This window comes from Ascaphus truei, chromosome 8, assembly GCF_040206685.1.
Source record: "Ascaphus truei isolate aAscTru1 chromosome 8, aAscTru1.hap1, whole genome shotgun sequence".
Lineage (NCBI taxonomy): Eukaryota > Metazoa > Chordata > Amphibia > Anura > Ascaphidae > Ascaphus > Ascaphus truei.
In genome coordinates, this window is record NC_134490.1 from 30,362,577 (window position 1) to 30,384,352 (window position 21,776).

Below are 21,776 nucleotides of genomic sequence, written 5' to 3' on the forward strand. Positions count from 1 at the left end.
GACAGGGAAAGAGGGAGCGGCGCACCCAATGAGAAGTGGAGATGGTGGGCGGGAGTTCCCGCAGTGGCGGCGCTGGGTTAGTGTGAGTGGGTGAGGCCGGAGGATCTGTGAGGCAGCTCAAGATGGTGAGTGGGAACAGCAAAGAGGTCTCGGTGATACGGACTGGGAGGAGCTGGGGCAGTGAGGGGGGCGACTCTGCTGCACGATTATTGGGGGTGTTTATTATGAGGAGACACAAGACAGGCCTTGTACAAGGGGAGAGTACTATTGGGGGAGGGGAGCAGGCCCTGGGGGGAAAAAGGGGGGGAGGTCATATGAGGCCGGCTCTGTATGTGCTGTGAGGGGTTAATATGAGGGGCAGACCCTGTATGTGGGGTGGAGTGGGTTATTGAGGGGGTCAAGTGTCTGTCTGTGGGATGCAAGGGGTTAATGAGGGGGGCAGGCCCTGTCTGTGCGTTGGGAGGGGGACAGGCCTTGTCTGTGGGATGCAAGGGGTTAATGAGGGGGACAGACCCTGTCTGTAGGATGCAAGGGGTTAATGAGGGGGACAGGCCCTGTCTGTTGGATGCAAGGGGATAATGGGAGGGGGACAGGCCCTGTCTGTGGGATGCAAGGGGATAATGGAAGGGGGACAGGCCCTGTCTATGGGATGCAAGGGGATAATGGGAGGGGGGACAGGCCCTGTCTATGGGATGCAAGGGGATAATGGGTGGGGGACAGGCCCTGTGTGTGGGATGCATGGGGATAATGGGAGGGGGGACTGGCCCTGTGTGTGGGATGCAAGGGGATAATGGGAGGGGGGACTGGCCCTGTGTGTGGGATGCAAGGGGATAATGGGAGGGGGGACTGGCCCTGTGTGTGTAGAGGGGGGGGGGGGTCCTGATTGTTGAGGTATAATTGGGTAAATGGCAGCTAATTGTTGCCTGTTTTAAGTCTATATGCCAGGTCTCTTCAACCACTTCTCCAAAGGTGTCAAATCGGAAAACATTTTGGACTAGAGGTTTTCCCCATAACGTTGTTTCCTTCTTTGTGTTTCAGGCAGATTTTTTAAAAGGATTACCTGTCTACAATGAGAGCAACTTCAGCAGGTTTCATGCAGACTCTGTGTGCAAAGCCTCAGTGAGTAACTTTAAAACTTTGTGTGCGCTTATACCAGGGGTGGCCAATTCCAGTCCGTAAGGGCCACCAACAGGCTAGTTATTAAGGATATCCCAGCTTCAGCACAAGTGGTTGTCATTCAGCCACCCCTACCCTATAGCTGGGGAGCTGTCCTCCGCGTGCCCTCCTTACCTTGGTTCCTGGCCTCACTTTGCCATAGCAAAACAGCGTCACATGACCGGCAGCGTCATTTGACGTTGCGTTGCCATGGCAACGTGTCTCCAGATGCCGGCTGAACCCCGGTAAGTAAGGTTTACAGAGGCCTTCGGGAAGCGCGCAGGGCCTCTGTAAACCCCACGCCCCCGCAGTTAATCTCTCGCCCCCCAGTTTGCGCACCGCTGCCCTATAGCATGAAACTGAGTTGCAAGCTAACCCCTTTAGTGCCAGAGAGAATGGTATTGAAAGGGTTATTGCCTGAACGCTAATACATAATTCACAGAAGATATACTTCTAGATAAGGAACCAATTTTGTTTTGCACCCTGACAACTCGTAGTCTCTGGTTACTGGTATATTACATGTTGGCTTATGCTTCCACATAGCTAGAAACGGCACCATATGCTTGTGTTATGGTTAACTTGGGCATGGTTTGCCCCTTAACACTGTTAATGGATTGTGTTACATCAGTGGTGGTCAAGTCCAGTCCTCAAGCCACCCCAACAGGTCAGGTTTTCAGGATATCCCAGTTTCAGCACAGGTGGCTCAATCAGATTGAGCCACCTTTGCTGAAGCAGGGATACCTTGAAGACCTGTTAAGGGGGGTTTTGATGACTGGAGTTGAGCATCCAATGGTTACATTATTATTGCAAATTCATTGCTGAACAGGTGTTGAGAAGGCCCCCCTATTGCTGATTAATAAAAACGTTCCCCTTTCCAAGTGCATAGGAAAGTGACCTAGAAGCCTTGCCATTCTGTAGTACAGCGGTGCGCAAACTGTGGGGCGCGACCCCCAGGGGGGGCGCGACCCTGCCGACGGGGGGCGCGGGGTTTACAGAGGCCCCGCGCGCTTCCCGAAGGCACTTAAATTAAGTGCCGGGGGAGCTGCATGGCCTCTGTAAACCTTACTTACCGTGGCTCCGGCGGCTTCCTCCCTGCGGCGCCATGGCAACGCGGCGTCAAAATGACGCTGCGAGGTCATGTGACGTCACGTTGCTATGGCAACGTGACGTCATTACGCCGGAGCGCGGGTAAATTGGGGTTGGGGGGGGCGCGGGAGCGAGGGGACAGCCGTCAGGGGGGCGCAGGGAAAAAAGTTTGCGCCCCCCTGCTGTAGTACATATGACTGCTGGTAATAAAGCAGGTTGATTTTCTTGGACTTTGTCCTTGAAGCCAGTGCACATGTCTGGTGGGAATGTCCATGTACAATGCGTCAGAATATCCCATCTTTAGGCCTACTTAATTAAAAGTGGCATACAATGTGTGTTGCCGTATGAAATCTTCATTGGTACTAAACAAGAGCAAATGATCAGACATCGCTAGACATGGTTTGGTTCATCCATGTATGCCTGTCCAGGCGAGGTGTGGCCACAACTTCAGTCCCCAAGGGCCACCAAGAGGTCAAATTTTCAGGTTATCCCTGCTTCAGCACAGGTGGCTCAGTCTTCGAATGAGACACTGATTGAGCCACCTGTGCTGAAGCAGGACTATCTTGAAAACCTCACCTCTTGGTTGTCCTTGAGGACTGGAGTTGTGGCCACCAACTGGTCTGCAGGCTAGTTGGTTGGTAACTTGTCACCATGTGTACCCAGTGTTGACTTAACACTTTAGTGTCTGAGAGGCCTGCATTGCTATCCCCGGGCATTACAGGAGTTAATGTTTTAGTAGCTCTATGGTCTTTGGCTTGATTGATCATACTTTTCCCAAACTTTCTTTATGGATCTATTGGAGGTTAACGTTAATTTCTTGTCTAGTAAAGAGCTTACTCGCGTAGCTCATCCCAGAGCTACTTGCAAATGTTCCCGTTGTCCTGCCATTGATTTGTAGAGAAATTGGCCAGCGTTTTTCCATATTATTGAGTTGTATTAATTAATAATTGTGCGGGCTCTTAATAAATTGCCACTGATCTTTTGAAAGGGCTGTGTTCACGCTCAACATCCTTTACCTCAGTTAGGTATCAGCCCTAATGAAGGTATCACATTAGTGGCTCAGCCAGAATGTGCTGAAGCAGGGATATCCCTAATACCTTGCCTGTTGGTGGCCTTTGAGGACTGGAGTTGGCCGCCCCTTACATAGTATATGTAATGGATGGTATTTGCTGTTGTGCTTTGTGGTCTAAATTTGAAGGACTATTCGCATCTTTGGCGGTGAAGAGATTTAGGAAGTACTGAGACAGCAACTCATTCAAGGGCAACTGTTTTTATCATTTAGGAATCATTAGCGGAATTAGGTTGTTGACTTTGAAGCTGGAAATGGGTTGTGAAGTACACATCACACGGTTTTATTGGTCCTGTTTGGGGGAGGCGACCCAAATCCTTTACCATACAGAGCACATTATTTTGCATGCAGTTTGTTTCACCATGTACAAAATTATATTTTCCTGTTCCCCATGGCAGTGGGCAACGTAGGGTTAAGTCCATCCTTAGCTGGAGTAGGGCGGAAAATTGAATTCTGTAGGTACTCATACAGGCCCCTAATACTACCTGCCGATAGTCTTTTGGTATCTCCCATAGCCGAAAAATACAACTCATATATATTAGACATGGGGAGGGTAATTATGTGCCCATTGCCATGGTTCCAGGACAAGAAAATGACAGTGAGCTGGATAAATGTTCTTTTCCCTTTCATGCCCCAAAGTGGTCTCTGCCATACACGCTAACCTCTTTCTAACGTGAAGTAAATTGTGTTACAGAACAGACGGCCATCAGTTTACCTCCCCACAAGAGAATACCCTTCTGACCAAAGTAAGTGTTTTAGATTAAAAATTCTTCAGAAGACTGTAGGGTTGAAACCGGCAGCCTCTTATGGGGTCTCACACAGGATTTATGCAGGATTAAGACTGCAGCTTTATCTATCTATATAATTTGTTTTGTTTTTTAAAGCATGGTTTATTTGCTTCTGTTTATCAATGTTCCTTAACTTGTTAACGCTCTGGGTGTAGTATAAAGAATAAAAGGCTTTATAAAAAAAAAACACAATTTAAAACAGCAACATCAGGCTTAAAATAATAATAATAATAATAATGTGTAGAGATGGCGCGCAGCATAATGATGTTTCCTTTACCAAAAGCTTCCTAACCAATAATACTTTTTTTTTTTTAATATGTTCTATAATCAATGGGATCAAAGAAAAGTTCTGAACTCACTTATTTGTGCTCTCTAGTTAAATATACTGTATGTTTAAAGCCGATCTCCGCCTAGCTCTTCACGGTGGCACCTGAATCCTAGCACTTTGTGGCCCACTTAGCGTTGTTGCTTTGCATTGCTGTCCCTGTCGGCTCCCGTGGCAGACGATGAGAAACTGTGCGTTTCGAGGCCTCGGGTTAAGCTGGGAGAATGCTTTCTAAAAGGTGACATACGATGGCGAACGTTTCAACTTGTCGTTTCTTTTTCAGTCATAGTAACAGAAAAAACAAACATACTTTTGCGTTATCTACACCAGCAATGGGACAAAAAGGTAAGGATCTATTGCAATCTCTCATATTCTTGACTTTGTACTGTATTGTTGCATCTTCATTGAATGGTTTTCAACATACATTCCTTATTTAATGGTGCGGCCCCCTCTTGCCCCCCCCCCTTCACTTCTGATCCATTTTATTGTTTAATATGAACATGGACATTCCCGCACCCCACGTCCCTCTTAATAATCGCTGCTCCTGTGAAATGTTAAAATCTGAAACAACCAGGGATTATTAACCCCTTGAATGCAATGCACTGTGTTGCTGGCACTCAAGGGGTTACATTGTAGTGACTTGTTAATGGTTGGGACTGCACATTGAAGTCCTGGTAGTTCTCGGCGGATGTGAGCCAGCTATATTACAGCGATCACTGTCCTTTATACTTAACCCTTGCTGCGCTTGGCTTCTTGTGAAGCTGTCCTGACAGTTTCTATCTGTTTCCATTTCTGACGCAGAACGCAGCAAAGAAAAGAGACCAGGACCAGTTAGAAATAGGGGAGACCTCTGCGCCCCCCCGAAAAATCGCTCGGACAGACAGCCAAGACATGAACGAGGACACTTAGGCACCGCGGACCCCGCCTTTATAACCCGCCCCTCCCTTAATATACAGGAGCTTCCTGCATGGGGGAGGCACGGCCTTTCCTCTGTCCCCCCTCTGTCTTCTGATCTCATAGGAGCCAAAATTGTATTTATTTCTTCCAGATTTTATTTATGCTGCGAAACAAACCAAGTTGGAGAAAGGATGGTGTTAAAACGTTAATAAAACAAAAAAAATTTTTAACTGATTTTTTTTTTTTTGCTGCTCACCTTAGCGTGTGTAGATTTTTTTTAACAATTTCCCCCCCCCCCCCCCCTGTTTGCTGTAACATCCTTTTTTAGGGGTAGCAAGGCTGGAGAGAAGTTCTTTGCTGCTTGAGAAATTAACCACCCCCTCCCACTCAGCAAACAACTTAAAAGGTTGATGGATGTTTTTGTAATAAATTCACAAAGCTAGTCCTGTGAATCAAATATCTTTACTAGCTGCTAAGTTGTCATTGTGGTATGTATGTGTGGCAGAAAGCATCCTGATTAACACCTTTTTTGCATGCCATGTTTTTCTAAGCCTTACTACACCAACTGGATTTTATTATGGACATGCCTTGTATCTGGATAGCTGTGCGCCAACAATGAGATTTGTGTGCGTGCTTTTAGGAGGAAGACTGCAGTACTGAGCAGGGATTTTCTCGTAATGGAGAGGGAACGTGCAGTCTAGGGGTTGAGGTGTTGATCTTAAATGCACAAGGTTGTGAGTTCAATTGCACCCTTGTCAACTTAATTACAATGACATCCCGTGCATGTACATCCCAGCTTTCTACTTCGTACAGGATTGCCAGAGCTGACACTGATACGTGTAGTAGCATTTGGTTGCCCCCCAATAACAGGAAGAAGGATTTTGGTATTGCAATGTGGGCCCCTGGCATCAAAGTGGTTAAATCCAACATCACCATTAGACTATGTATACTTTTTTTTTTGTTACGTTTACTTTTTACTCGTTCGGATCATTTTACTGATTTTTTTTGGGGGGGGGGATACCCTTTAAAACAAATGTTGTTTTATGTAATTAAAGAGACTTTTACATCCTGAATCTTTTCAGCGCAGGTTTCAGAACTAATAACTTATAGCTGCATTGTGTTCCTGTATTCATAGTGATGGCAAGGTTCCCTTGCCCAGTGGCCATTTGAAACGTCCACACCTAGGGTGCAGATCAAATGACCTTACTCCTCCCAGCTGCATTAAAGATGAGCAGGTGTCTTTTGGTTGGATAACTCCTCTACAAACCTAAATGCTCCTTCAGTTCAAAATCTGAAATAGCCCCAACACTCGCCCACCCTGTTATACTAATTCTGTGCTCAGAACTGACCAGTCCTTCAGTCTCGTATCGCAGTCTCTGATCCTGAGTTTGCAAAGTTCTGTAGCTTTCCAGTGATGCCACTTTGCATGTGAGGTGTTAAGAATGTAAATAAGGAAATGCAGGTGTTGTGTAAAAATAGGTATTCTTTTTCTGTTTAACACCACAGAATGACGTGCCTCATGTTAGACTAGGGGGCCAGTCTCTCAATATCAACACGTCAAGGTACCATGCTTCTTGTGTGGGACCACTTTGCATTCCTGTGAACATACTACCCTGTAACATAATACAGGTTATCTCTCTATTACAGCAGTCATATTCCGTGTTGCTTTATATTGCAGCTGGTTAGTTTTCAGGAGATGGTGTTTTTTTTTAACCCCTTCAATGCCTAAGGGACCTGTAAAGCATTGCCCTCTTCAGTACCGAAGGAATTGTGTTGTAATTACACTTTGTCTGGGCAATAGCCCAAAGTTGCCATAAAACTAGTGTAGTTTAGCAGAGCTGCTTATTTTAGGCTTCAGTGAATGAGCCTTAACCCCTTTGCTGGCAGACAGCCCTGCGGGGCATTGCAAAGCAGGTCACATCCTTTTTAATATCCAGCCTCAACAATGTCAAATGTGTACAGAATGTAAAAATAATTGTACTTGTACAGTAGTGCTATACAATATTGAAATCTAAAATAAAAAAACTGAAGTCTAAATGTTCTGTCATGGAATTAGTAAAGAAGCAATTGGTGTGTGATCTCTACAACTGTAAAAGGGATGAGGTGTGTTAAGATTCATCAGCCCCTTCTGATTACAGCTTGCTCAAACCTAACTATTCCCCCAGTTGTTTTTAAACCAGGATAGGCTTCAACTGGCCAACTGTGTACTTGGTGTAATGAGTGAGAGGGTGTCACAGTCACACGGAGACACCCACACAGCAGACTGACTCAGATACATACACAACCCTGTATGCACAGTGTATTATTGTATCTGAGGCAGTCTGCTCCAATGTATTAGTGCAGTGGTTCCCAACTTTGTCTTTTTATACACACATTGTCCACCCGCCCGCTACAAATCTTGTTCCTCGAAAGCCTTAATTAATACGTTTTATTGCCTACTTATCAATATATTATAACGGACCGATCCCTGGCAGTATAGTGACCTGAGCTCGTGCTGGAACTCGCGCTTAATAAGGCCCCAAATTGTACTTCCCTGAGCAGACAGCATGGGAGGTGTCGCTGTCAATTGCTGCGAGAGCGTCCAAAGTCACCCCCCACAATGCTTTACTGCTGTGGATGCAAAGCTTTGTGGGGAGCGACTTTGGAAGCTCATGCTGTAATTGACAGCTTTACCTTCCACGCTAAGGTGCAGTTTGGGGCATTACGAAGGCCCAGATCCACAAGCTGATGCTACGCTTTAGTACACAATAGTAATTGGAGCAAAGGTGTATTAAAGCTTTGCACCCTTTTGTGGATCTCTGTGTAAGTGCGCAGGAACTCACTCTTATATACTGCCTGGGATCCGCCATTACGTATATAGATGTTTTGGCAAAGCCCTGTTTAGAATCGCTATATTTAGTTTGTGTTGCAGCAAAATAAATGGCAATCAGCCCTTCAGTGTCACAAATGACATCACAAGTCAACGGTGTGTGTGTGTGTGTGTGTGTGTTGCTTCTTGGGCTTTGAAGCCACTCTTCTTATTTCTTTTTGATGGGGAGTAATACGACATTAAATCCCGATCTTAGGCAAAATTGGCATGCTCCAAATTCCACATGGGGTAAAGCACCGTGGCCACCAGTTACTTCCCTCAGGCCATGCTGAACACATGGGGTTATTCTTAGTAGCCCCCTTGCGTTCCAACGTGGGCGAAACTTGAAATGGTCCAATGACTGATATTGGTAAGAATCTAAAAAGCTTCTTTTTTTTGTTTTTTTTTAATGTGATTTCCATCGGAATCTGGGCTGGTCTCCTTTATCAAAACACACAAAAAAACTATAGCAGAGGTGGCCAACAACACGCCAGGTATTGGGGATATCCCTGCTTCAGCACAGGTGGCTCAGTTAGAATGATTGAGCCACCTGTGCTGAAAGCAGAGATATCCTTAAAACCTGACCTGTTGGTGGCCCTTGAGGACTGGAGTTGGCCGCCCCTGACCCAGAGGAAAAGCACTCCTGACCACCTTCTCCGACTGCCAGACCCCTTTTGGTTCCATAAGGGTAGTTCTAAAATGTGAACCTGTTTGTTGGCCCCTCTGGAAGGGTTAATATGTATTCCTGAATGTCTGCTGGGCCCGAGCGTGTTCGGGTTCTTGCGCGGTATGATTGGTTGTAAATATAAGACTCTGTTCTGCCGTGTCCTGGTTAGCGATCTCATCACGTTTTATTTTTACGACGCAATTGATAACTGTATACAATAAAACTGTGGAATTAAAGTGCGCCACCTGTATGTTCACTGCTTCTTGGGGAAGGGGGGGGGGTTTAGGGCAGGAAAAGAGTGGTGGTGGGTTTCCCCAAAGGTACATCAGGCTTATTTATAATCCATGTATAGTGCAAAGTGTATAGCAGGGGTAGCCAATTCCAGTCCTCAAGGGCTACCAACAGGTCAGGCTTTCAGAATATTCCTGCTTCGATTGCAGGAGCAAAAAAATCGATGACTGAGCCACCTGTGCTGAAGCAGAGATATCTTGAAAGCCTGACCTGTTGGTGGCCCTTCAGTATTGGGGTTGACCACCCCTGGAGTAAGGTCAACATCAAGGACATTCTTTGAAGAGCCCCTTTTTAGAGCTACTAGTTGTTAATTCAAGAACTTTCACTAGGTCACTTAACCCATGTGTTACCGAAAGCGCCTGCAACACTCCGAAATGTAGCTGTGATTATTCACACGTACCCTGAAAGGTTTAAACTGCTTATTTAATATTACTAGGGAGCTGAACCAAATTCAATCTAAATTGACTCCTAATGAGTCAGCCGAATATAACACGAAGTAGGAATAATATTGATATTGTGGCTTGTTAACAAGTATTTCATTTTTGTTTGTTTTTTAATTCCCTGTACTGTATTCTTTGTGAAGCGCTGAGTACACTTTTGGCGCTATATAAATAAAGACATACAGGCATACCCCGGTTTAAGGACACTCACTTTAAGTACACTCGCGAGTAAGGACATATCGCCCAATAGGCAAACGGCAGCTCTCGCATGCGCCTGTCTGCACGTCCTGAACAGCAATACCGGCTCCCTACCTGTACTGAAGCTGTGCGCAAGCGGGGAGACTATAGAGCCTGTTACAAATGCCTTATTTACATCAGTTATGCACGTATATGACGATTGCCGTACAGTACATGCATTAATAAGTGGGGAAAAGGTAGTGCTTCACTTTAAGTACATTTTCGCTTTACATACATGCTCCGGTCCCATTGCGTACGTTAATGCGGGGTATGCCTGTACAAAACAGCAGAACAGGATTTTGCCTTTCAAAACTATTGCTTTAGCCTCAATTTAGTATCTGCATTTTTGTAACTTTACAAAGACATTCCTAAATCAAACGTTCAAATCTAGTTCTTACATTGTTGGTTAATGCATCCATGTGTCCTGACCAAGACCATTCCCCAAATGCCAGAGGAGGAAGTGGAAATAAAGGCACTTTTTTTTTTTTGTTGAAATATATTTTTATTGCATTTCTGCGGATTTTACAAAAATATGAGAAAATAAATTAAAGAAATAAATATCCCCATCCCCAGGCTGTTGAGTTAAACGAAGGAAAGCTGAGTATGTTATCAGGAGCTCCGCTACAGGAGAGGTATAAAGACCATCACGCAAGGGTATGCAGGTCTCTGGTGGAGAAAAGGTTTGTTAGATGGGCAGTCCCTCCTAGGACCATAGTGTACTAATGGCAGTGACATGTTTAAGGGGACTTGATGGTTTATTTGTTACCCAAATCTGAAAACTAGAAGTATTTTTCAATAAAAAATTTTAAAGGTAATTTGCAAACATGGTGATTGGAGACTTGGGAGAGGGTTGAATCCCTTGGACGGCCCCCGATGTCAACACCCTCCCCTTTTTGGATAGGGCAGGATTGGGGTAGAGGAAATACTTTGCCACTGAAGAAATTACATTTGTGACTCATTTCCAAAGAAATGAAAGCAGCCAAAATGTTACTTGTAGCACAGTGAGGTTGTTATATTCTTTACAAAAAGGTAGTTTTTTGGGGGCATCTATAAGATACCCAAACTTAAAGAGAATTCTCGGGTCAAAACAACATTTGTTAGGTCAGTCGATATGAGTGATGGACATGTCATAAAAAGCAGTGGTACTGCGATTGACTGCGGCAAAGTCCTTTAAAAAAAAGACCTGCTTAACCCTATCGCTGCCAAGAGTCAGCACCGCATTGCAGACAAACACTGTTGGGATGAAAGATATGAAACCAAAAGACCTACAAATCGCTGGCTGAAATGTCACTGCTTTCTTGTTATTCAGCCGCTCCTAGCGTACGTTGTTTAGAAAAGGGTCTCCCTTTAACACCATTCACTGCCAGAGAGGCCTGCAACGCATTGCTCTACAGGAAGCAATGGGAGAACTCTGTTCTGCCTTAGTGCACAGGATCTGTCCACGCTGCCGCTTGGCGCGCTCACTGCAATTAAAATCAATTGGTACGGCCACGTACGCTCTCCCAAGCTTGGAGCGACAAACAAAATTGACTTTGAAGCGCACTCAGCAGCAGTCAATGCACAAATACACACAGCCACACACAGAAATAGCCCCGATCCATGCCCCCCCGCTCGCTCTTGCAAAATTATGCAGGACACCGCTCTCAAGTATGAGCGCTCAGCGGCAGCGTGGACGCAGCCTAAGGCCGCGGGCATAGTAAAAAATAGCATGCTGAGCCAGCACACTTACCTCCTGCATCTTGTATGTGTGTGGCTTTAGCGGGCTCGTGCTGAATTGCAGCCGACATATAAAATTAAGTTTTCGTGCTTTCCAGAGCGGAGGGCCGGTCACGTGACCGCAAACATCCAATGGGAACGAGGGACTAGCCCCGCCTCCCGCCACGCCCCCAAAGCGCGCTCACTGCCTCGCCTGCCAGGACGCAAAGAAGCACCAGCTTGAGCAGGCGAGGCTGAGCAGGAGCACCGCTCAGTGCGGCCCGAGGCACCATGCCCGCGGCCTAAGACGGGGGCACCAACAAGTCAGGTTTTCAGAATGTCCCTGCTTCAGCACATGGAGCCACTGATTGAGCTCCCTGTGCTGAAGCAGTGATATCCTGAAGATCTGACCTGTTGGTGGCCATTGAGTACTGGAGTTGGCCTCCCCTTGTCTAAGACCTACGGTTTATAGTGCTACTTGTGGCTATTTATGGTCATGGTGCCTTCTATTCCTAGGGACTTGACCCAATAGAACAGGCAATGAATTCCTCTTATTACTGGAGACTGATGCACTTTTAACCTTTTCACTGCCAAAGAGTCAGAATTATACATGCCTCGAGAAATTACTGCGTTTCCCTTCCTCTTAAGAGGGTGCCTTAAATAGGATTCTTTGAGATACCTGCCATTAGAACATCCTAATTGTGTTTTTGTACTTAAATCTGCATTATTAGCAAAATGGTGTTTTTTGTTTGTTTTGTAATCTCTTGCATAGTAACAATTTGTTTTATTTATCCGAGATGTTGTTATTCCAACACACGAATCCGCCTTCCAGCAGAGGTGGTGGTGGCTTATACAGCAAGGCAGGGGCGGCCAACTCCAGTCCTCAAGAGCCACCCACAGGCCAGATATTAGGGATATCCCTGCTTCCGCTCAGTCGTTATGTTTAGGCCACCTGTGCTGAAGCAGGGATATTATTAAAGCCTGACTTTGTTGGTGGCCCTTGAGAACTGGAGTTGGCCACCCTTGCAGTAAAGGAATTCAAACGAGTTAGGATGGACACAAGGGGAATCCTAAATATGGGATAAAAAAAACGGGTGTAACGTGGTCAGGGTTTACAGCGGGTAGGAAAATGTGCAGCTGGGAGAGTAACATGGTCCTGATGTGCGGTTAACCCTACGTATCAGATTGTTGGTATTGACCGTGACCTATCACAGTGGTTGCCTACTCCAGTTCTCAAGAACCCCCGCCGGTCAGGTTTTACAGATATCCCTGCGTAAGAACAGGTGGCTCAAGCAAGGACAGCCTTAAAACCTGAGCTGTCTGGGGGCACCTGAGGACTGGAGTCGGGAATCACTAATCTATCATGATCTAGTCTAAAGCAGGGATGCTCAAGTCCCGCCCCCCAAACAGGTCAGGTTTTGAGGATATCCTTGCTTCAGCACCGGTGGCTCAATCAGAGAGATTGGACCACCTGTGCCGAAGCTGGGATATCCTGAAAACCTGACCTGTTGGGGGGGAGGAGGAGGTCTTAAGGATTGGAGTTGAGCCCCCCTGGTCCACAGAAAGTGAAAATACATAAACAAAACCACAGAACAACAGGAATAGCACCGGATCCAAATGAACATCCTGGATGAACAATGCTTGCAATATTTCTCCATCCATAGCACTGCTGATTAAAGGGCAGCCCCTCTTAGGACCAACGTGTACTAATGCCAATAATATATTTATTGCGTTAAATTTAGGTGACCAGCTTTTTTTCTTTACAGGGATACAGACAAAGTGTAGGTATATTCAAATAGATTTTGAAAGTTTAAATAGTTTAAAGGCATGATGCAATCTTTAGATCAGGGGCGCTAAACTCCAGTCCTCAAAACCCTCCCAAAAGGTCAGGTTTTCAAGATATCCCAGCTTCAGCACAGGTGGCTCTGATTGAGCCCCCTGTGCTGAAGCAGGGATATCCTTAAAACCTGACCTGTTGGGGGGTTCCTGAGGACTGGGGTAAAGCACCCCTGCTTTAGATGACTTCTGTGACAAGACTGCGTGTGGAATTCCCTATTCTGCTGGCAAAGTGTGATTACCCCTTTCCAGCGGTGAATTAGAAAACCTGCCGCCCCATGACACTTAGCTGTTGCTGCTGCCGCCCCCTCCTCCTTCTGAACCGCGGCAGCAAACGACGCCGCGTACGTCACCAATGTGACGCCGCACGGCGTCACGTTGCCATGGCAACGAGACACCGCGTGACATCACATTTGGTGACGTCCGCGGCGTCATTTGATGCCGCGGTTCAGGAGGAGGGGGCGGCAGGTAACGATGCGGCCGCAACTGCGAAGTGACTTCCCATCAGGCCTGAGCCTAGTGGGAAATACACCACTGCCCCTTACCATTCTCCTTGGAAAGTAATCACACCGTGAATAGCCAGCCAATGGTTGAGGTGATGCAGAATTATAGTGTTCACATGGAAAAAGAAAAATACATTATTATTTTTTTTTGCCGGGCACAAACCAAGGTTTCCTATTTAATGGGGATTCAATCTTTTTTTATAGGGGTACTGCTGACATTGTTCCATTTTTCCTATGTGAATTTTATTGTCTGCTAAGTGGGACTGCCCCTTTTTACCTGCAGTTCGGCATTGCAAAGATCCGGAAGATGTTCACCTGTTCCCCTTTGAGTTCCGGACACGGCAATGATTAACCCCCGCACTGGCGATGTCAGGCACCAGAACTGGGACGGCATGAACACAGAGTGTTATCAAAAGCAGACTTAACCTTTAACTGGATCCACTAGAAGCTTAACCCTTTCACCGCTAGAGGGGTTATTTTACCCTATCCACCTGGGGACCGTATAAGGCATCCAGCAGCTGAAGGGTTAAGTTTAACCCATAAAAATCAGCCTTTTAACCCCTTTCGGTGCCCCCACAAGCAGCATCACACGTCTTACCCTTTTATAACAAAATGACAAATCTTTTTTTATTTTTATTTATATGCTAAAAGCATTATGTGAAATGTAGTCTTTGCATAGGTTTTTTTTTTTTTTTAACTCTTTCTGTCTATTCAGTATAATTAATTACATGGGCCATCAGAATTCTGCCTCGCTAACGCACAGACTAAATCCCACTGCAGCTACCTGGGCAGGGAGTGGGAGACAGGATTAGTTTGTGTTGCACTTTTGCATTCTGTATCTTTCTGTCATTCTATTTCACAGGGCGGGGGCTCAAGCACCACCTCAGATGGAATTGTAGCAGGGAATTTGTGCCTTAAAGGAGAAGCCCATATGAGCCCACTTACAGGTTCTTTTGGGGCCTAAGAGAGACTGTCCCTTTACTGACCTTCTGGTCATTAGGTGCTCTGGAAGATTGATATGATCTTTATCTAATTTATTTTGTCTCTAGGGGTTTGTGGAACCTCCTGTCTCCCTGGCAAAGTCCCACCCCCTCGTTCTCCTCATTCATCTTCTCTGGAAATGACTAATGCCATTATTAGGCACAACTGCTTTTTAAATAGCACCTGATGACAATATTTTTACTATCGGGATCTTTAAGTCTTCTAAAAGAAGCCAATTATAGTGGCGAGTTTCTGTCTGCAAAGGGGGACTGTTCCTTTAACCCACGACTTAACCCAGGGGTTCTTAACTCCAGTCCTCAAGACCCCCAACAGGTCAGATTTCCAGGATATCCCTGCTTCAGCTCAGTCAAAGACAGCCCCCTGTTTCAGCTCAGTCGAAGATTGAGCCACCTGTGCTGAAGCAGGGACATCCATAAACCTAACTTGGTGGTGGCCCTTGAGGACTGGAGTTGAGGACCTCTGACTTATACTGATAATACACCAAGCTCGGTTCTACATATCCCTGTGCAGGACAGGAGCTACTACTGATATGTCCGGGATATAAACAGCCCACTTTCCCGGAGTTCGACGGGACAGAGAAGTAGCCAAGAAAATCCCCGACTGGCAGACCTGTCAATGCCGCATACTGAATTACCGGGTTCCCAAAACTGCAGAGCTGATGTCCGGCCCCTTGTAGATATGGATTTAATATGCTGCGAGATGTTCTATTTCTCTGTAGGAACATGTGATGCCGCTTCAACCCTGGCACGGCAAGGGTTAACACCGAAGTTTTACCACGACACAACGTTCGCACTTTGGTGGCAGGTCAAACTCCCCAAAACCCCTATTGCGTTACCTTCTTAAGTCACGGATTCTCCCGTCAAACTATTGCATACATTATTATGATATGGTGTCTTTTTTTAAGGGTCCTTCCCCCCCCCCCCCGTTTCCTTTCTTATTCTGCCCTCTTTGCTAAACCCTTTCCTGGCTGGATCGGAGGGAAGCCTGGAGAATAATGCCCACCCCCTTCCCTCCCCTACTCTCCAGCGCAGCAAAGGCGAAGACTGGCGCGGGGTGGAATGAATTTCCGCACTTAAAGCATAGTGCAAATAATACGTAAAACATGCGTAGGGGCTGCCACTGTTACCCTCCCCCTCTGCCCAGTCTCCCCCTCTCGCCGAGTATTTTTAAATGCTATAGGTCAGGGGTGGCCAACTCTTGTCCTCAAGAGCTACCAACAGGTCAGGTTTTCAGGATATCCCTGCTTCAGCACAGGTGGCTCAACTGATTGAGCCACCTGTGCTGACGCAGGGATATCCTGAAAACCTGACCTGTTGGTATCTCTTGAGGACTAGAGTGGGCCACCCCTGCTAAAGGTGCAGTCCCACTTTGAACCAAAGGGAACTATTGGCAGCTAGGCGTTCAGTGGTTGAAGTGCGAGGGGACTAGGAGGTGCACTATTTATTTTTGACAAACCTCAAAGTTGCACTCTCTCCCTTCCTAGGCATACACATAATGTGCAGTACTAAAATAAGGTCCAAACAGTCCCCCCCCCGCCCCCCCTCCTCAATGTTAAACATATTTAGGGGTTTATTTAGTCCCCCGGCTGCAAAACCAGCATTTATATCAAAGGAAAGGCATCCCATAGAGGTTACGTGGAGTTTTTCCTTTACTAAATCTGTTGTGGTTTTTTGCACTGTTTTTGCACTGTTTAGTTCAGCAGCCGGGAGACTTTACAAAATAACACATTTTTTTCCCCATTTCCTGAAGTCACGCACAGTACCGCTACTTTCGTTATGGCTCTTCAACCACTGAAGGGGTTCAAGCCCCCCACCCCAGGGAACATTCTGCTTGCGAGTTCCCGAGGTCTGGGGCTGCCAGTTCTTTTCCTGGAACTGGTCGTACATTATTTTTACAGGGGAGGGGGGAAGAAAGAAGATGGTCGTTATTGGGGATTGCCCCTATAACCCTTACTAAAGGCCAATGGCAGCGGTACCCTCAGCTTACTGGGCAAGAGGGAGGTGGCACTGATTATCGGCGTCTAGGACAGGAGACTGGGTTTGGTAATCTTACGCTGCAGTACGGGAAGGTATTGATCTGTGATGGGTTGCAGTAGTGCAGATGTTGACTCAATTACTGACCACACTCTTACCTTCAGAGAGAGACATTCACACAAAATCAGCAGTGACAACCCAGAGCAAAGCTTAAGGATGCTTTCAGGGGGCAATAAGGCACTGCAGGAGATGGGTTGCCATCAAACACCCTCCCCCTAATCCTTCCACTGCTGGAAGGGCAATCCTTAAGTTCTATTTGTCTCTGCAGAAAAAGAGCCGCGGAGGCTTGAGTATAGATACTCATCATCATTCTACAACCCAGCATGTTCAATGCTAGGCAGATGGAAGTGTATAGAGATACTCTTCATCATTATACAGCCCAGCGTGTTCATTATGAGGGGGATTGAAGTGTATGGAGATACCAGACATAACTATACACTTCAGCATGTTCATTATGAGGGGTCTGGAAATGTGTTTGATATACTCTGTATCATTATGCAGAGCTACATATTCATGATCAAAGGCTGGATATGTGTAGAGATTCTGCATCATTATACAGCGCAATATATTAATTATTAGGGGAGCTGGAAATGTATAGAGATACTCAGCGTCACTATACAACAGCATGTTCCTTATCAGGAGGTGGAAGGGTATACAGATACTCGGCATCATTATACAGTGCAGTATATTCATTATTAAGGGAGCTGAAAGTGTATAGAGATACTCTTCATAACTATACAGCGCAGCACCTTCTTGCCCTGGGGGTTGCGGCTGTACGCAGCTTATTGTCAGCGGACTGCACCTGTGTAGCGATACTTTGCATCATTATACAGTGCAGCATTTCCAGACAAGCGAAACCGATCCCTTTGCACACAGCGCGCTCCATTAGGGATCATCAGGGGTTCCCACTTAAGGAGAACTTTATTCTGAGGGCAACCCAACTCCTGCAGTGTGCTGCTGCCCTCTTTCTGCAGGAGAAGAGGCCATATGGCCCCCGGGGGCCTTACTGTTTATGTGGCCTGCTCTGCTCCTCCCCTTCTTCGAAGAGCCCATCGTCCGAGATCCCGTTCAGCTGGGACTTCCCAGGCACCGCAGCATCCGAGGGGGGGATCCCCGTGGCTCCCCGCGGCTGAGTGGAGATGGGAGCCCCCAGCCCATTGCCCCCCTCGGCCCTGCCCCCAAAGTTAAAGAGCTTGCCGGGGTGGAAGGGCTTAGTGGGGGAGTGCGCCCTTTCTGGCGCTGCCTCTCTCTTCGTCTCGGGGGATTTCAGGAACTTGAAGCTAAGGAAGCTAGGGATTTTGGTGTCGACCCCCGGAGGGGACTGCGGAGATTTGGCGTTGGTGCTGGCGCTTGACAAGAACTTCCCCTGCAGGGGGATAATCTGCTTGAGCTTCAGCACGTTATTGCTGGCCAGCAAAGAACTGGGTCTCTTCGGCTTTTCGTGGGCCCCACCGGAGGCGCCGCATGGCTTGGGCTTGCTCTGGCTCTTTTCGTGGGGTGGGTCCTGGCTGGGGGGTCGCCCCTCGTCCCCTCCCCGGGACTCCCGCTCTTTTCTGGCGTGGTAATCGGCGTGCCGCTGCCTCTCTTCCTCCTCGCGCTTCCTGCGCTGCTGCTGATGATAGTGATGCTGAGCCTGACGCTCGTGTTTCTGTGAAGCACGGAGGAGATGGGCATGAAAGCGTGTATCTGTCTGTCTGTCTATCTATCTACAGTATCTATCTATCTGTCTATCGCAGGTGTAGCTGTCTTTCAATGTATCTTTCTACTGGTGTATCTGTCTGTCTGTCTGTCTGTCTATCTATCGTATCTATCAATGTATCTGTCTATCTGTCTGTCTATCGTATCTATCAATGTATCTGTCTGTCTGTCTGTCTGTCTGTCTGTCTGTCTATCTATCTATCGTATCTATCAATGTATCTGTCTGTCTGTCTATCTATCTACAGTATCTATCTATCTGTCTATCGCAGGTGTAGCTGTCTTTCAATGTATCTTTCTACTGGTGTATCTGTCTGTCTGTCTGTCTGTCTGTCTATCTATCGTATCTATCAATGTATCTGTCTGTCTGTCTGTCTGTCTATCTATCGTATCTATCAATGTATCTGTCTGTCTGTCTATCTATCTACAGTATCTATCTATCTGTCTATCGCAGGTGTAGCTGTCTTTCAATGTATCTTTCTACTGGTGTATCTGTCTTTTGTGTGTCTAGCGCTGTTTCTGTCTATCGGTGTAGCTGTCAATCAGTGTATCTATCACTGTAGCTGTCAGTGTACCTGTCTGTCTATCAGTGTATCTGTCTATCGGTGTATGCATCCATTTAGCCATGTAAATAGATATACTAACACATATAGATTATAGAATATAAATAAATATATATATATATATATCCAGAAGCCCCAAAACATACCACAAAATATAAGTGTCAAAAGGAGTGCTACTGGGCTAAATGTATACAACAAAAGACAGAAAAGCCCAAAGCTACATCCAATATGACAAAAATACACAGTGAAATACCTATATATTCTATTGAAAAGGGGTCATTTAGTTAAACCCTTTGGCCAAAGCATTCTAACCCTGCAAGCCACATCAAGGCATTACCACATTTTGCAGGTCCTAACACTACCTGATTAAAATTCTTATTTACCTCTATAATTAGAGAAAGAATGATCACATTGGATCTATCCAAACACAGCAAAATGAAAAAGACCTACTTACTTGGAATCTGGGGAGGAGCGATCTTAAACCTGGGGGGGGGGGGGGGACACCACAAAATAATTTCACTGTGTATTTTTGTCATATTAGATGTAGCTTTGGGCTTTTCTGTCTTTTGTTTAATAATATATATATATATATATATTTGGTAGCTTGTATTCTCATTTCCCCCATGTTTATTTTCATGCAGGTACTAGATACCCCCGCACCCTCACTGTACATCTCTTTAGCTGCAGTGTAATGATTGGCTGCAGTTACTCACATATTTTTACAAGCACACAGCTGGTACTGACCCACTGACCCACTGACCCACGCACCCCTCCCCCGCACCCTGCGTGGCACAGATTAGGGTGGGTACCTTGAAGGCCTCCCGCCTCTGGTATTCCAGCTTTGCCATCTCCTCAGCCACCCACCCAGGGATGTCTGGGATCACCACGTGGATGAGGTACTTCAGGAGTAGCGCAAAGTGCTGCAGGGAGAGGATGCAATATTCACCGACTGATAGCTGTGTGTGTGTGAGCAGGACGAGAGATAGCTGTGTGTGTGTGAGCAGGACGAGAGATAGCTGTGTGTGAGCAGGACGAGAGATAGCTGTGTGTGAGCAGGACGAGAGATAGCCGTGTGTGTGAACAGGAAGAGAGATAGCTGTGTGTGAGCAGGACGAGAGATAGCCGTGTGTGTGTGAGCAGGACGAGAGATAGCCGTGTGTGTGGGAGCAGGACGAGAGATAGCTGTGTGTGTGAGCAGGCGAGAGATAGCTGTGTGTGTGAGCAGGACGAGAGATAGCTGTGTGTGTGAGCAGGACGAGAGATAGCCGTGTGTGTGAGCAGGACGAGAGATAGCCGTGTGTGTGAGCAGGCGAGAGATAGCTGTGTGTGTGAGCAGGACGAGAGATAGCTGTGTGTGTGAGCAGGACGAGAGATAGCTGTGTGTGTGAGCAGGACGAGAGATAGCCGTGTGTGTGAGCAGGACGAGAGATAGCTGTGTGTGTGAGCAGGACGAGAGATAGCCGTGTGTGTGTGAACAGGACGAGAGATAGCCGTGTGTGAGAGCAGGACGAGAGATAGCCGTGTGTGTGAGCAGGACGAGAGATAGCCGTGTGTGTGAGCAGGACGAGAGATAGCCGTGTGTGTGAGCAGGACGAGAGATAGCCGTGTGTGTGAGCAGGCGAGAGATAGCTGTGTGTGTGAGCAGGACGAGAGATAGCCGTGTGTGTGAGCAGGACGAGAGATAGCCGTGTGTGTGAGCAGGACGAGAGATAGCTGTGTGTGTGAGCAGGACGAGAGATAGCCGTGTGTGTGTGAGCAGGACGAGAGATAGCCGTGTGTGAGAGCAGGACGAGAGATAGCCGTGTGTGTGAGCAGGACGAGAGATAGCCGTGTGTGAGCAGGACGAGAGATAGCTGTGTGGGTGAGCAGGACGAGAGATAGCTGTGTGTGAGAGCAAGACAAGAGTTAGCTGTGTGTGTGAGCAAGACAAGAGATAGCTGTGTGTGTGAGCAAGACAAGAGATAGCTGTGTGTGTGTGAGCATCTTGCTGTGGGGGGAGGGTGTTTAACAAACCTCTAGGACCACAATAAAAATGATAGCCGTCTCAGGGCTCAGCCAGGGTATCAGTCTCTGCAGTTGACCACACTGACCAATCAGGTAGCAGTTTACAATGATGGCTAGAACTCCCATCGCCTCCATCACGTTCTGCAAGAGGAGGACCACACAAAGCATTCATGGGATGCCGACCCTGTGCACTTACCCAAGAGCTGACACTCTACAGAGCAATAGTCTCAAAGGTGTAGTTCACCCAAAAGTGAGCTCTCTTAGGCGGCGTCCATGCTGCCGAAAACTGCGCAGAGGCGTGCGCGCGATCACATTGCCTTAAGGCAATTATCGCGCCCATAGACCGAGCGTGCGCGCAGAACCGGGAGCGCGTTGCGCAAATAATCAGTTCAAACTGATTCCTCGGGGCGACGGGCAGGTCACGTGAGCGGTTCGCCCAATGAGGGCGAAGCAGCTCTGTGATGTCACCATGGGAACCAGAAAGGCCCCTGGTGCTAAAGCACGTTATTTTCAGCTCCGGGAACTCAGCGGGAACTCAAGATACCTGCCTGTAAAGATACTGGCAATACTTCCTGGCCAATAGGAAGTTTAAAAACAGGATGTGGAAGTGTAGGATGTGATTAGAAAGTAGTGTTAAAGCAG

The 21,776-nt window shown here is 46.9% G+C and overlaps 2 protein-coding genes across 5 annotated transcripts in view; one reads left to right on the forward strand and one right to left on the reverse strand.

The window, feature by feature from the left end:
• Positions 1-5,554, forward strand: DDA1 (DET1 and DDB1 associated 1). 2 transcript variants are annotated; one of them, XM_075611095.1, is made up of 5 exons: positions 1-125; positions 1,039-1,119; positions 4,010-4,056; positions 4,707-4,768; positions 5,225-5,554. In XM_075611095.1, the coding sequence occupies exons 2-5, from the start codon at positions 1,070-1,072 to the stop codon at positions 5,330-5,332; spliced, it is 267 nt and encodes an 88-aa protein (XP_075467210.1). In that variant the 5' UTR covers positions 1-125; positions 1,039-1,069; the 3' UTR covers positions 5,333-5,554. The 2 variants fall into 2 exon arrangements, with proteins under 2 accessions (XP_075467210.1, XP_075467209.1); XM_075611094.1 differs by having other exon boundaries at positions 2-125; positions 4,005-4,056.
• Positions 5,555-16,154: 10,600 nt separating this feature from the next.
• ANO8 (anoctamin 8) overlaps positions 16,155-21,776 on the reverse strand; it is a 62,613-nt gene continuing 56,991 nt past the window's right edge. For all 3 annotated transcript variants that reach the window (XM_075611099.1, XM_075611096.1, XM_075611097.1), the window contains 3 exons: positions 21,144-21,275; positions 19,940-20,050; positions 16,155-18,520 (listed from right to left, as the gene is read on the reverse strand). In XM_075611099.1, coding sequence (XP_075467214.1) covers positions 17,876-18,520; positions 19,940-20,050; positions 21,144-21,275 — 888 coding nt within the window. In that variant the 3' untranslated portion in view covers positions 16,155-17,875. The remainder of the gene's footprint in view (positions 18,521-19,939; positions 20,051-21,143; positions 21,276-21,776) is intronic.